Raw genomic sequence first — 15,259 nt, 5'->3', positions numbered from 1 at the left:
ATCAAGATATTTTTTATCTTTTACAAGTGCTGAAAAATATGCAGTTTACAAAATTAATGATTACTTTTACTTGTTTTATTGTTTTCTGTCTAGTAGTCTCAAAATGAAATTTTTTGTGGGATATTAAACGATGAATATAGTATTAGCTTAGGTTTTTTATTACTTTTAATTTTATTTAACGGACAAATCATCTACCCAGAGGTGCATATTTTTTGAATGCTACTCTCTGTGGTGTATTTCAACTTAGGTTGGACTTTTTGTGTATTATTAGTTGTTATGCGTTAGGTAATTTTTTTCACCGAAAGACGGTATCAGATTCCAGATCCCGAAACGTTGTTTTTTTTACCATCGTGATGGAAAATAACCACAATGGACCTTTGAACAACAATAACCAGAGGTAATTTAAAATTATTATATCGTTACAAGAATAATAATCTAGTTATAAATTATACCCTACCTTTTCCACGCTATAATTTTTATATACAAAACTTAGATGCCACACTCGCTTTTTACACATTAAACGTTTTGCATTAATTTGGATTGTTTAAGAAATTGCCAAAATGTTTAGTCTTTTGTGAATAACAAGGTTTATATATGTTTTTCGATATATTTCCCCAAAATTTAGAAAGCCAATTTACATTCATTAGTGTAATCATCCATCTATGATCAAATTATATTCAACAGTTAGCTTTGAGTTTCTTGCGGTTCGGACCCATATGTTTCATTTCATTTGCCTTCAGATTTTCTCAAGATCCTTTTTAGAGGTGTTTATTCATTCTAACTATATTATTACGTTGATATTAAACTTTATTGGCAGGTATATTTAATCATAAGCCCAATAAATAAAAATGAGTTATTTGCCTACTTTTAAAGCTTTTATTCTACATGGTATTGCAAATAGTGCACGATATCCAAAACATTATTAGTGGCAGGAGTAATTAGAGCTGTAAGGAAAAAATCTAATTACTAATTACTACGGTTTAACTCTCTTTTTTAAATTCGATACAAATCATGACATAAATTGTACAAAATTTTAGTAATCTTTGATTTTTGATTATTAATATAGAGTTAACTTAATTCAAAACTAACCCTTAGTTAACAAAATGGTTATTTATGATCCGATAGCGTACATACATTTTAAAGGGTTCTGTTCTGACACAACTATATTATTCATGGTAAATTTTTAACCATAACTAGAGTTGTAGTTGATGTTTGGTTTCAATGTTTAGTAAATAATTCAATTATGTTCCTTGTTCTAAGTAAAAATTAAATTAACCATGGTTTAAATTAATATATATTTATCGGTATGTACAAGTACTGTATACGTCCATATTTAGCACCCCCACACTAATACCATAGGAAAATTAGACCATACAATTGTACAACCCCCATAATGATTACAAAACCAACCACAGCGAAATTTACTTTTTTATCCACACACATTACGATCCCAACACCAACCGTATTGCACATTGCAACCACACGTTGCGCGTCCATTTTGGGTCGTAACCACTCTCGCGACACTCCATATTGCACAGATCGATCTCACTGTCACTTCACATCACTTCTCACTCGTCGGGCGACGTCACTTACCTTTTAGAAGACATAAGAAGCAAATGAGTAAGACGAGTGACGCTCCAGACATGTCTCCCGCTAGCTGTCCATCCCGACCGTACCTAGTGGTGGTCGTTGGCCAAGTGTCGCTCCAGAAGCAGCATCCCCCACCACCCCCCACCCTGGCCCCTGGATTCCCCCCACCACCCACCGCACTACTACGCTACTAGCCGGCGTGAAGATATCGACCGTGTCTACTACCGTGGTGAAAACATCGTCCCGACTAATTGCATTATACAACTGCCTATGCCGCGTATGTTATCGACTTAAGTTGGTTGGTGCTTGTATGGCATCACCGGTGTCACTTCAAGTTTTGCTTGCGAAAAGTAGTAGGTGTTAATTGATATGTGTACTGTAAGTTTATTAAATTGTTGGAGAAAACCAGTGTGTGAATTGCACATTTTAATAGGTTTTGAAATTCGTCTTGGTGACCTGTAATTCCTAAATCTGTAAACGATAACTTATAGCTGAAAACATATAAATCCAAGAAAATATCGTGATATGCGAATTTAAATGATCTGAATGTTAATTTGAGACGTTTAGTCCTCTTCATTGCTAATTTACAATTGTTTAAATATTTCTATTGATACTCATTTTATGTTTACTGTGCCATGAAGAATACAAATGACGTACCTCAATCATTTTTTCATTATATACAATCGTAGACAATTTAACATTCTTTTTCAGCAACATTTTTGTCTCTTGTGTAAAAAGAGACTTTTGTTCAACAACCAAATGAAAGTAACCATTTGTTGAATAACTAATGATTCACATTTTACACTGTTATAAAAAAATGTTAACCAGCACCCTTGGTATCGTTGAAAGCATTCCCCAGGAATAAAACAGAGGCTAGGGGGTCACTCCACTGGTTCATAAGCTTTACAATGAGCTCAACCGGATAAATTGGTTAAGTAGGACATCTTATAAGGGAACAGAGAAACCCCTTATTATATTATTGATATAAAAAATTTTTATCGCATGGCTTTTTGTTGACATCCTAAAAAAAGAAAGAAGTTAACTTCAGTTGACAAAGTGGATTAACAACATAAAGTAAACTCCAAATCATGTCTACACTATCGTATTATCTTAGTAGGGTAATTAATGTCAATGCCAACATCTAGGACATGCATCGCACGCTTAAATAAATACCCTGTTTAAGTTTATCAAAAAGGTTACTAAAAAATTAAAGTTTCTTATGTGTTTATTCTAGATTTTTTTAAGTTACATAACGTACTTAATATAATAACCGGGTATTACTTATGACTTTTAGTAAAGGAATCTAGCCATAAAAAAAATTGTTCTCACTTGGAAATGTTTTTTTTTATTTAGATCCCCTCTTTAGATAAACTCCAAGGCACCACGCCACGATACTATCACATATAAAAGAGATTTTAGTGTTAAGCGAGAACTAAACTTTAGTTTCCAGGTCAGATATCACAAACTATTTTAAATTAAAGAAGCGTGTCCTTGTGTTTTTATAAAGCATAAATGTTAGTATCGATATTTTACAACAAAACAATTTTTGCTAAATAAAATAGCTGGTAAAATAGTTAAGAAACAATTGCTCAAACTAAATATTTTAACTACGATCTATCTCGTACACAATTTGAAACATCTCCTTAAAATGTGACTTACTTAGTGATTTTAAGCATTAAAAAGTGAGTGACTCAAAACTATTTCATCTAGATTTTATGTTTTCGAGAAAATTCAGTTCAACACTCCTATTATAATAATTCAATACCATGCATGCCTATACTTTTACTCGTTGTCGGACAATATCCATTTCAAAATAATTCGAACGGTTTTCGTAAGGAATGGGATTAGTGGGTAAACTTGGTAAAAAGATTCATATAATCTACATATATATCAGTAATTTATATCAGCACAATCTGTCGGTGGCTCACATCAACTACGACTATTTTGAAAAGAAAAACTAGAGACAACTTTAACATGGAATGTGTAGTTGTATCAATAGTCAACGCGTATACCCACACTTCCACTATTACTAACTAAATTCATCCCAGATTGAATACAAAATTCAAACCAGTTACATTAGCATACAACGTATATTTAAACCAGATTTTTTATACTGTAATACCGTTAAGCCCTACGTGGTTTTTGTATGTATCTTTTATGTCCGTTAGGATTATAAAAAAAAAACCTATCCCTCAATTTAAATTATCATCAACTGTTTGACACAACATCTAATGCAATATCAAACACACAATATTGTGGTTCTTAAAAAGCTTTGAGATACAAACTATCTCATTGAAATGTTGAGTAATGGAGCACAGTAAAACTGCTTTCATATAGATTTGTCGTCCGGACCATAAAGAATGTTTGTGTTCAGTATGTATAGAATGCATTTGGACGATAACAATATATATCCTGTTATTTTGCTAACCTTAAGCACATGTTATACAGATTAAATGCCCATTTGTAAATTCTACGTTTATCATCACATTATAAATACAATAAAATATATTCTCAAACTACGGGAAATAATTATAAACTACCTTTATTCGTATCGGAAATGAAATACTCATCAAAGAAGGTTTATTACGATAAAATCGACTAGTAGAATCCAAAGTAAAATAAAACCCCTAACCCACTGTATTTTTGGAACATAATTTCCATGTCCATACGATTTTAGATGGATTTTAACTAGAACAAAAACAAAACCAATATATGAACAGTATAAAAGTGGAGCGATCGACGTCAATAACTTGTAACTTTGAATTCACAACCCCTGTGAGAAATAAACTTCCAACTCGTCAGAATCTTTGGACCTCATATTAAATTCATTTTACCTTCTCGTTTTAGGATTCTACGTAAATATTGTCTGAGCTACATCTTTTGCCGGGAGTTTCAATTTGAGAGTTTTTTACATCTTGTTAACATAAATATACCAAAATTAAAGTAGGCCTATGGCATGTGATAATCAACACCCATCTAGATTCTTGTGATCTTTTGAGAATCAAATGTAAAAAAATCTAATTGATAACCAATAACTTTTGTGATATTCTTTTACCAGACCAAAAGAACTTATGCTTACAATGTTGTTTGTGGCCCTGTTTGCTTAAGAAACTTAACAATATTTCATTGTTTCCAATTATTTTAAATTGTTTTCCTCTACAATCTGTATATGAATTAGACACTTGTAGCTTATGGGAATCACTTTTATAAGGTTTAACGTCAATCTCTATTGTTTTTCGTCGATTGATTGTAAATCTTTTTACATAAGGAGTACCTGAAGACCGACTTTATCTCAGATGATTTCGGTGTTGTGTTACTCTTTAACGCATGTTTTTTGTATTAAACGAAATTCTTTGATAAACGACTTGCAATCTTATAACCTGTGAATTACTATAGTAATCATGTTCAATTAATTACATAGGCCTAATCGCTTCAAAAATTATTTTTTGATTATATTTCATTCACCTTCGAAAACACATGAGCTACAGTTAACATTTAAAAAATTTTAACATCTGGTGAAAAGAGTGTTAAATGCGTAAATCGTTTACATCACATGCCTTCTTTATTATCCATAACACTAATAATAAACACTTAACTACACTGCTAATCAGTATCTTAAATTAATACTAATCAGATTTATAATTGTATAATACACTACACAAATACATTACTTTTCATATTGTGGATTAACTTGCATGAAATCATTAAAAATGTGTCTACAGATTGTAACTTTACCCATTAAATAAACACTATAGGCCTCAAAATATCTATCAAACTGTTTCAAGAAAAATTCATTGAGAAATAATAGAAGCAACATTGCTGCATTTTATTCAAAGCTGTCATTTGTTTTATTTGTAACCAATTAAATGTTTCTCCGGGTAAAGCTTCGCCTTTTCAGTATTTCATTTGCCAAGCTATAACCTCCAACATTAAAAGTAGATGTTTTAACACCTATTGTATCTATGTAATTTCAAAACTAACTTTTACATAACGTTTCAACAACTACTTAACTTTATATTCCTTAAAGAAATAAAGGGACCTTCGTTCGAATAATTTAATATAATTAGATAAGAGATCCAATAAAATACCTTGTGTCAGATTATTTTCCCTTAACATTCTTATCGCATGATAAGAGCCCTGAAGTGTACAGGAGCATATTTGGTGCCTTTAATTAATTAGTCTTTAGAATTATTTAATAGTTATGCTGTACAAAATTTAAAATAAATACAAGAATAGGCTATTTCATTGAAATCTAATTTAAGTGTAGGGCACGTCCTTTTATGTCTAGGTTAAAATGTAACTTTTTGAGTTACATAGTTTTATAATGGTTCGAATATTTATAAACATTAGACCAATGTTTTCTGTTCCATGAAAAGACCAAAGACCTTACTATACATACTTTCTAGCTGATTTGTTGTTAAAATGGTTGTTGTATTACTAAATAGCCCAATAAGAAAAAATAAAATGATGTACTCAAACGTTATTATTTACTTTAAATCTGTAATTTTTTATTTACTGGAGAATATTCAGCTACAATGAAAATCTTGATAGGGAATAAAATGTCCCTTTTCATTTGACCAATCGCAAATAATGAATTATGATCACATCCTTGTTTACTAACTTAATTTATTAATTGTGTTCTATTTTAATCGAATCTTAGTGCTATTTTCAAAAAAATCTTACTTAATTCAATGTGCCTTTACAATTTAGTTGACCTCCAATGAGTCTCGATATAGAGCTACAAAAGACATGACTAAATGCAAAAAGGCTCGCAAAAATAATGCTGATTGTGGAGCGGGCGATTCCTTAAAGTGAAGAGTGTCACATACAATGACGTCAACAATGGCGTCATAAATGATTCCGACGTTGGCGTCATTTGCCACCCGTAGTTCATTTTGTGTTTTGCATTGTGTTTACATTATTTTTCAAGCTTATAAACTTTGGCCATACAGATTGGGTATTGCTTGGATTAATTTGTAATTTTTTCCTCTCAAATTATTACATTACTTCTAGCCTTTTACTAACTAGGCTTAGTGTTATGGAATAAATGTCATTCGTGACATAGTGTTACAATCAGCGAACACATGTGCTCGCTGGTTACAATAACATTTACTTATTAGTACTACCAACTTTTTTTATGTAGCTCATGACGTTGAACTTGTACTTACTTATGGCTCGAAGTTTTAGAAAATGTTTTCCATTTTCGTACAACGCATTATTAAACATATTTGATGCCTTACCCATACTTATCAACGTGGACAGAATAATGTAAATCTTTAAATTATCTGTAACAAAAACTTTATACATCCACCTATTAGTGAAAAAAGAAAAGACAAGAAAGAAAAACTCGAATAATTCATGTGTAATATTGTGAAAAAAAGTTATTTTTGTAACTGGTGTGCGAAGTGTCACTTTGCATTCGTGTTACACTTTATATTTTTCCTACAGTTAAAATAAAGCATATTGATAAAGACTTTCAAACATTATACAACACGTTTTTAGGATAGTTTAAATCCAAGCGTTGAACGAAATGGGAAACGCTGCACCAACTGATCGTAGTCGTAGTATCTTTTTAGTGTTGCTAACTTATTTTCAATCGTTCATGGATTACTTGCCTAATAAAAGCACGCTGTTTTGTGTTGTTTCGTTGGAATAATGGAGTGCGGCAAAAGTAAAAGAGTGCGGAAAAATTAAGTAAATGCTGTAATTAACAACTTTCTGTACTATAATCAGTGCAAGGAAACCCACATAATCAGAAGACTACGTAGGAAAATAATGATGTAAATTATTACTATTCGCATTTCAAGAGTGTGACTTTGTTCTATCTGTAGTTAAATAAGTATTTCTCTAAGTAAACCATCGTGTTTAAAATGACCTGATGATAAACATAGACTTGCCTGATTCGATCAACGTCAATAATCGTTTGTCGTTTATGTGTGTCGTTTGTGTAGTTTGAGGCAGTGATACACTTTCGATTGCTTACTTTAATTTGAATATGGATGCAAGGAAGAGTGGAACAGAGTGAGACGAATGACCATTTCATAAGGAAGAAAATAATTTATAAATAAAACACTTGTTTAAAACAAAACGTTGTTAAATGCACCAAAAAGTAGAAAATAAATTATAAATATGTGGGGAGTATAAATACTTTTAAGATTGAAAACGAAAAACGTGGGGTGCATACAATTGATAATTTACAATTACCTTCACCTATTGAACTAATGTATTATTATCTATTGCATGCACCCCACGTTTTTCGATTCTTATCTAATAACTATTGATAGCTAATATATCTCCGGGGAAATTCATATCAATACCATTCAATAAAGTATACAATTAATTGATAGATGGCTTTCAAAAGTTCGTGATCTTCATTAACTTTATATAAATATTACTCATACATGTTCAACATTTATTACGCGTGTGTTAAAAATAAAAGGGTGTTTTTTTGTAAAAAAAATAACTGAATGTTAAAGAGTGGTTTGAATTTTAATACAATAGTTTGAAAAGTATACTATCCTCCATTACATATTGTACAAAACGAACTAACATACTAAGTCTATTTCTGCCATTTTATTTAAATGATTTAAACCGCACATATGTAAAACCATTCGTGGTAATTTTTGGATTTAATTTCTATGGAACAAGCATTCAAATTAGACGGAATACCCGTATATACATTAGTACACATATATTCATTTTAATACCCAAATTAAAGTTACATTTTACACTATACATTGTATTACTGTTGTTTTATTTATATTTTTGATATTTTGTTAGGAATTCAAAGTTAAAATCAGACATTTCTCAGGCCTCTATGTAAGTCTAAGGATTTGGTGCTCCGTTTTACGATACATTGTGGGAAGCCTTTCTGTACTTCCCATCCGACAGTTTCCCATCACTTAAGTGTTCTTTGAAACGATTGTATTTCTATACACATTCCTCCCAAGTTTAATTGTTTTACCAACTATGTTTTTGGTATTCATTTCAAATCTCTTAAAAGCAATAAATATAACATAAATGTAGATATTTTTTTATAAAAAAAAACTTGTGTAGATATGAGTTTATTTTATCCCCGTTATCTTTAGCTCAAAGCGAAACTCAATATTAAAAGGGAACTTCTGTATTTACTTGTAAAAGTTTATACAAAATATTTCAATTGCAATTTCAAAATATATTCAGCTAAACCGGGCTAGTGGGTCACTGGCTATGAGGTCAGCAACGATTATTTAAACCTTCGATAGCACACTTTCGTATTAAATTCATTGAGATACAGCATTGAGATTGTTTGTATCTTAGTTTTTTTTTTTCAAATACAGACACAAACAAAGGTATATAAAACTAACCAATGTTTATAAGTTCAAGTTTGAGTTATGTGTCATTAGATTAAAAAAGAGTTCGTTTTATAAAAATTAGACTTCTTAAGTGAGAAAATGTTTATTTCCACCTTGTGAGTCTTGATTTTTGAAATAACCATTTAATTTTACATGTTCATTATCTGTCAACAGGGTTTCTTGACTGAACTTCTTTATCAGATTTGGGTAGTTTCAAAATTATGTTCTAACCCAGTTAAAACACCACTTTATCTAGACTATAAACTTAAACCAAACACTCATTAAAATTAACCTATCGTTTATTGGTACGTGATAATAAAATAAATGTAAACAATAGGAACATAAATTTTTCACAATATGAATATCCTAAATTATTACAAATACAGTACAAAACAAATAAAATTGCGATTAAAATAATTAAGATTGCACTAAAAAGTTGATCAGTATCAACTGATCAAATGTGTAGAGTATATAAAATAATTTTGTAATAAAGCCTGATTAGAAACAAATAAAATAATTTGTGAATTGAATCATTTCATAGTAAAAATAATATTAAAATAAAATAACTTTTGTCTAATGCAAAATTAAATTGATACAAACGAACTAAATTAGGCATTTTAAAATCATCACTTAACTTGAAAATCTGGAAATCTATGTAGATGAAATAAAATGATTCCACCCATACTCTTTTCTCTACAGTGATAGAAAGATCTCGTTCAAAAGACGAGCAATGTTTCTAATATTTTTCATACAAGGGTCTCTGCAGAACAAGGCATATTTCTTTTAATATTACAGACAATCCCCTACAATTGCTTTCACCCCTAAGGGCTCCCTTATCTGGGAGATGATAACTTAAGATGTAAGTTACATCAACTACGTGGCCATTCTTGTGTCTATATTCAAATTGACTTCTTCGTATGTGAGCTTTGACTAGAATAACACTAAAATCCAAGCTTACTTTACTTGTCTTATTTGTCCTAAAAAGGAGCATCATATTTAATATGATTTTATATGGTCTACTTGTTGGTGACTCTGTAACGCGATTAAACTACACAGCTGAGGCGATGACGTCGGTTGAAGTTGTGGTGACGTCACTTATAATCTTATACATTAAAAAAAAAACTTGGTTTTTCTTTTCCAAGTTCGTTTGGTTCTTCTACCCGACCGATTTTCATGATTGAGGTCTCGAATTGAAGGTATGCACGCACAGATTTGACGTCAAGCATCGGCATATATTTATCTATAAACCCACTCGGCGTATACGTAAACGAAATTTGCTCCCCCTGTATTTCTTTTTGGAGTTAAATTTGGTTTATCTTTCCAGAGTTTGTGTGGTTCTTCTACCCGACCGATTTTCATGATTGAGGTCTCAAATTGAAGGTATGCACGCACAGATTTGCCATTGAGCAACGGCATAAAGTTATCTATAAGCCCACTCGGCGTATACGTAAACGAAATTTGCTCACCATGCATTTCTTATGGAAGTTAAATTTGTTTTTTTCGAGTTCGTTAGGCTCTTCTACCCTATCGATTTTCATGATTGAGGTCTCAAATTGGAGGCATGCATGGCAAGCTTTCACATAAAGCATCGGAAAATATTAACTGTATTACTCGACTGAAACACATAATGTTATTTATTTTCTAACTCTTACTTCAATTTAAGATGTACCTTCACCAGTTATAATTTTACAATCCTATATATTTTAATCTAAGAACCTTCAGTTAAATAATGGCTTTCTTAAGCTATTAATTATTCAAATCGGACGAGTTTCAAGCAAACGCAGGAAAAAAACCAACATAAAAAATATTTTTCATAAGTTTTTTTATAAGTGTAAAAATCAATATCTCCGGTATGTATCCAGTAAAATTTATTCTTAAATGTTACCATTTTACCATTGCTCGCTTTATAAATTCCTAACACTAACCTTTGAGACACACGTTAACAGAATAATTTAAGGTTAGGTGAGGCCGTCAATATCTTAATATTATCCACAGTCAATGGTTTCATCTGGGAGGTGTACAGTTGAAAAATGTATTTTTAATTGCATCGTAGCTTACTAAATTTTAGTTTGTATATTCTTCATACCATAGTTACATGTAATTAATAACCATATGGAGATTCTAGCATTCCCCTGTTGTTATTACCATACCATGAGCCTTCTGGCTATAGGCTGTATTTTGTGTAGATTTCATCCTCATAAAAAAACGTTTTCTAAACACAAAAATCTGGTAAAAACCTAAATAGGATATTTCTTTTGGTTCATATAAACGACCACAAAGTGTAGATTATATTTTTAAACTAATATTGATCGAACTGGTCCAGTGGTAGAGCGTGATACTTCCTTCCCTGAGGCCCTGGGTTCATATCCCGCCAAATCACCAATGGATTTTAACTAAGTGATAATACCGCAACCCCTAGGTTTAGTCTGAATTAATAAGAAAAACATTCCAGGCTCGTGCCTAGCGTCCTTAGACAAAAAAGAAACTAATATTGTAGCCAGTTTAAAAAGTTAACTTTATACAATTTACCGACATATTATAAATAACACTACACTGTGGTACGATTAAAGGTTTGAGACAAATCAATACTTTTAATTTATTCAAATCACGTTTTATCTTTAAAACTCACATCTTAAAGAAACCAGAGAAACGAATTAATCGTGATCAATAAACCAATGTATTAAACACAGTTTTAATTATCATTATCATTTGTTTAGTATCATTGAGATGGAAACGCAACCAATGTGCATTTTTAACAAAATACGTAATATAAAGAAGAATAAAATCATTTGTGCAACTTTGGCTAGTTAGAGAAGTAAATTTCCTCTAAAAAGTGGGAAAATAATGTTCATCAGGTTGGTAACATTGTCAGCAAATAATGAAAGAGACGCCAACAAGTCAGCAATGGCGTCATCAATGATGCAGACGACTCGTTGTCATCTCCCCGTGAGCGCAGATTCATCTTCCTGGTCCCATTTATTCCAAAATCAGTTTTTTATTTCGCACAAATCATTCTAAAATTCTTCATCAGTTAGTAAAGGAAAATTCAACATCCTAAATAATGGATTTTAGATACAAAATTCCCTGGAAGAATGTATGGTTGAAAATAATCAGTTGTATATATGAACAAAATACGTTTTGGTACTTAATTGTACAGCACGAAAGATTTTAATTCTTTGTAGCTATTCTAAACTTATATAAGCAGCCACAACTTCACTATGCCCATCTTAGAATTGGTATTTTCGTTTACTAATTGGGAAGTATAACCAATGGCACGTAGGATATACAAATTGTAAACCAAAGTTTGTTTGTATACGTATGATCAATGGATCAAGATAGGGCAAATTTAAGATTTAATTTCATTAAAATTTCATTTTAACAAACTTGAATTTAAGGCCAACTGTAAGGAATTGCATGATGTGACCTCGTCCACTTAATATACACTGTGGGTATCATGCTTGCATATTTACTCATAAACATTATATTTATATAAACCAATTCGTGTAGGGAAAATATCTAACTACTCGTATAAAAAAAACACCTTTTCTCGTCCCCGTAGTGGCAAAACCTAAGTATTAGTTCAGTCCAATGTTATTAAATGGTGAATAAATATGACTTTTTTATGAAAATATGTTAGTAAAATCTAATCAGGCAAACTTAAATACTTTTAGTATGCAGGTTTCCTGTGGCAGGACACATTGATTACATCATGTGAATCACAGTGAACTTTATAAATGAAACAATTTCACACTGAATGCGTTTAAGAGCTACAAAAAACCTTCAGTTAAAAGGTCCCAAGTTGTTCATTAGAATGGACTTGAGAGAACCCGAGTAACGATACGATGTGGTAACCTCCCTCCTGACCAACCTTTGATTTACACTCGCATTCTTTATATTTATTCTTAATTATACACCAATTTTATTTTCAATTTACTAAATAAAACTTTGAACAAATTATTTTAAGACAATATTTGTTTTTATATTCTCACTAAGTATTACGGTGCGATTTAAGAAAAAAGATATAGGGGTATTGTTTTTAACAATCCAATTATATATAAAAAAATATTTTTTAAACTGTGTTTCATCTTGTGTTGTTCAGTACCAATAACATAATGCCTATACTTTTGGAATTTGACCTGAATAAATGTTATATACAATCCCAAATCCACATCCAAGATGTTTGTGAACAATCTGACAATTCACAAGTACAGTAGAACCTCGATAACACGGCTCTAATGGGGATTATTAAATTATACTTGTTATCAAGGTTGAATTATTATTGAGGTTTCTAATAACATATGATTAAGGGTAAAATAAATTCAAGGGAATTTGAAAATTACATTTTTTATCAAGAGTGACTTGTTATCGAGGGTCTTCTTACCAAGGTTCTACTGTATTATAATTCAATCAATCAATCAATCAAAATAACTTTATTTCATAATATGCAAACACATAGTTACATGAAATAGAGTCATGGGAACTAAAACTAAGTGAGATGGTTATTCAAAAAATACATAAGGTTAAATTGTATTCTAAATTATTAAGAGAAAGAGTGAAAATCAAAAGAGTCAAGAACAAAACTCCCCGATAGAAAAGAAAGCTGATTGGATTAGAAATGCTTTTGCCAAATTTAAAAATCTGTTTGTATTATTTCTTTCTTTTTTTAATATTTTGTGGCAAAAGATCAAAATATTTGTTTCCTTTATAGGTGATTTTTTTTTTAATTAAATTAATTACTGCATTAGCAAAATAACTAATAATGTTGAACAAATTACTTTAATAATATACGGATACAAAAACTTGTGTCACATTTGGTATCTTAAAACGTAAAACTTTTATTAAAAACCACTTACAATTGTCTAAATGCGGAGCATTGTAAAACCTTGTTTTACATAATAAACCATGTTAAAGTTATTTAAAATGTCAGAGAAAACTTAAAGGGAGAGAAACACTTCGACTCAGAGTCCCCCAACAATTCAATACCTATTGTTATTTAGCCTCTGGAGATTTCTTATCATGCTCCTTTAGTCGAGAGCTACTGAATGATTTTAAAAATACAATGTAGTTTATACATAGGGGTTTTTTTTACTAAAATAAATGCTTAGTAGTTAAAGGGAACGAACTAAAATAAATGCTTAGTAGTTAAATTAATATTGACTTTATAACTAATAATGTAATACACAATATGAAAATTCTAGACTAACTTATTTATTTTTAACTCTAATAAATTCTGCAAAAATATTCATTGCTAGATAAATGGTTTTAGCTTATTGGAATTAACTGTAAACAATCCTACTTTGACAGTTCTCATTGCGAATCACAGTTTTTTATTGATGCTTAGTTCAAATTAGCTGTTTTCATAAATGCAAAAAATATATAGTGCTGCACCCTGTTGGTAAATCTTATAACTTTTTAATGCTTTTCCATATCATAGAACCAACTTTTTTTGTTGAAACAGCTGACTAAATTCTTTAATTCCCTTTAAATATGAATACTCATAAGGTTAACATGGGGAACCACAGAGCCACTGGGGTGGAGCCCGAAAGGATTTTTTGAGATAAGAATATGCCTATATGTTAATCGGGAATGTGAGCTATCATCATGCAAAATTTCAGCTCAATCCGTCCAGTGGTTTATGCGTGATTGAACTTCAAACAAACAAACAAACAAACAAACACACAAACTTTCACATTTATAATGTTAGTAAGATTTTCTTATTACCAGGAGGGCAGGTTTTCGTAGTTCAAAGTTTCTACCACTATAAATTACAACGACTGTATAAAAGTAGCATATTTTTTTCATATATAAATAAATCAGACTGACTAAATACTTTCATCATTCAATATACAGCACACTACATATTTTTAAAGTAAAATGTACGAAGGTTGTCATTAAAAATACGATGTATTAACCGTAGGTATCTAAGCGAATTTCCCATATAGGGAATAAGCTATTACCGTAGTACTCATGGTAAGACCTGGTCGCGGGACCGATTTTTTTTCGTTTTGAGGTCCCTAGAGGCCAAAAACACCATCCGTTCAAATTCATATATATATATATATATATATATATATATATATATATATATATATGTGTGTGTGTGTGTGTCCGTCAGCACGATAACTCGAGCAAAAATGATCCGATTTTGATGAAATTTGGTACAAACGTGTAAACGTACGTTTATTCGAACGAGTTCGCAATCCAGCATGATCGGACCATGGCAACGGGGGTTTACGGGGGGTTTTATGGGGTAAAAATAGGTTTTTCCTATTTTTGACCTAAAAAACATAAATTTAGCAATTTCTTCCCAAACCATTTTGTAGAGCTTAAAAAAA

The 15,259-nt window shown here is 30.9% G+C and overlaps 1 protein-coding gene across 6 annotated transcripts in view; it reads right to left on the bottom strand.

The window, feature by feature from the left end:
- The window catches only part of LOC128996946 (neuronal acetylcholine receptor subunit alpha-7-like), a 419,574-nt gene extending 417,890 nt beyond the window's left edge, over positions 1-1,684 (bottom strand). For all 6 annotated transcript variants that reach the window (XM_054422490.1, XM_054422492.1, XM_054422489.1 and 3 more), the window contains exon 1: positions 1,594-1,684. In XM_054422490.1, coding sequence (XP_054278465.1) covers positions 1,594-1,645 — 52 coding nt within the window. In that variant the 5' untranslated portion in view covers positions 1,646-1,684. The remainder of the gene's footprint in view (positions 1-1,593) is intronic.
- Positions 1,685-15,259: the final 13,575 nt, after the last annotated feature.

This window comes from Macrosteles quadrilineatus, unplaced genomic scaffold (genome assembly GCF_028750875.1).
Source record: "Macrosteles quadrilineatus isolate MER2022 unplaced genomic scaffold, UCM_ALF_1.0 Scaffold_6__1_contigs__length_79288215, whole genome shotgun sequence".
Lineage (NCBI taxonomy): Eukaryota > Metazoa > Arthropoda > Insecta > Hemiptera > Cicadellidae > Macrosteles > Macrosteles quadrilineatus.
The sequence above is the reverse complement of the archived record's forward strand: the minus strand, read 5'-3'. Positions and strand labels throughout refer to the sequence as shown.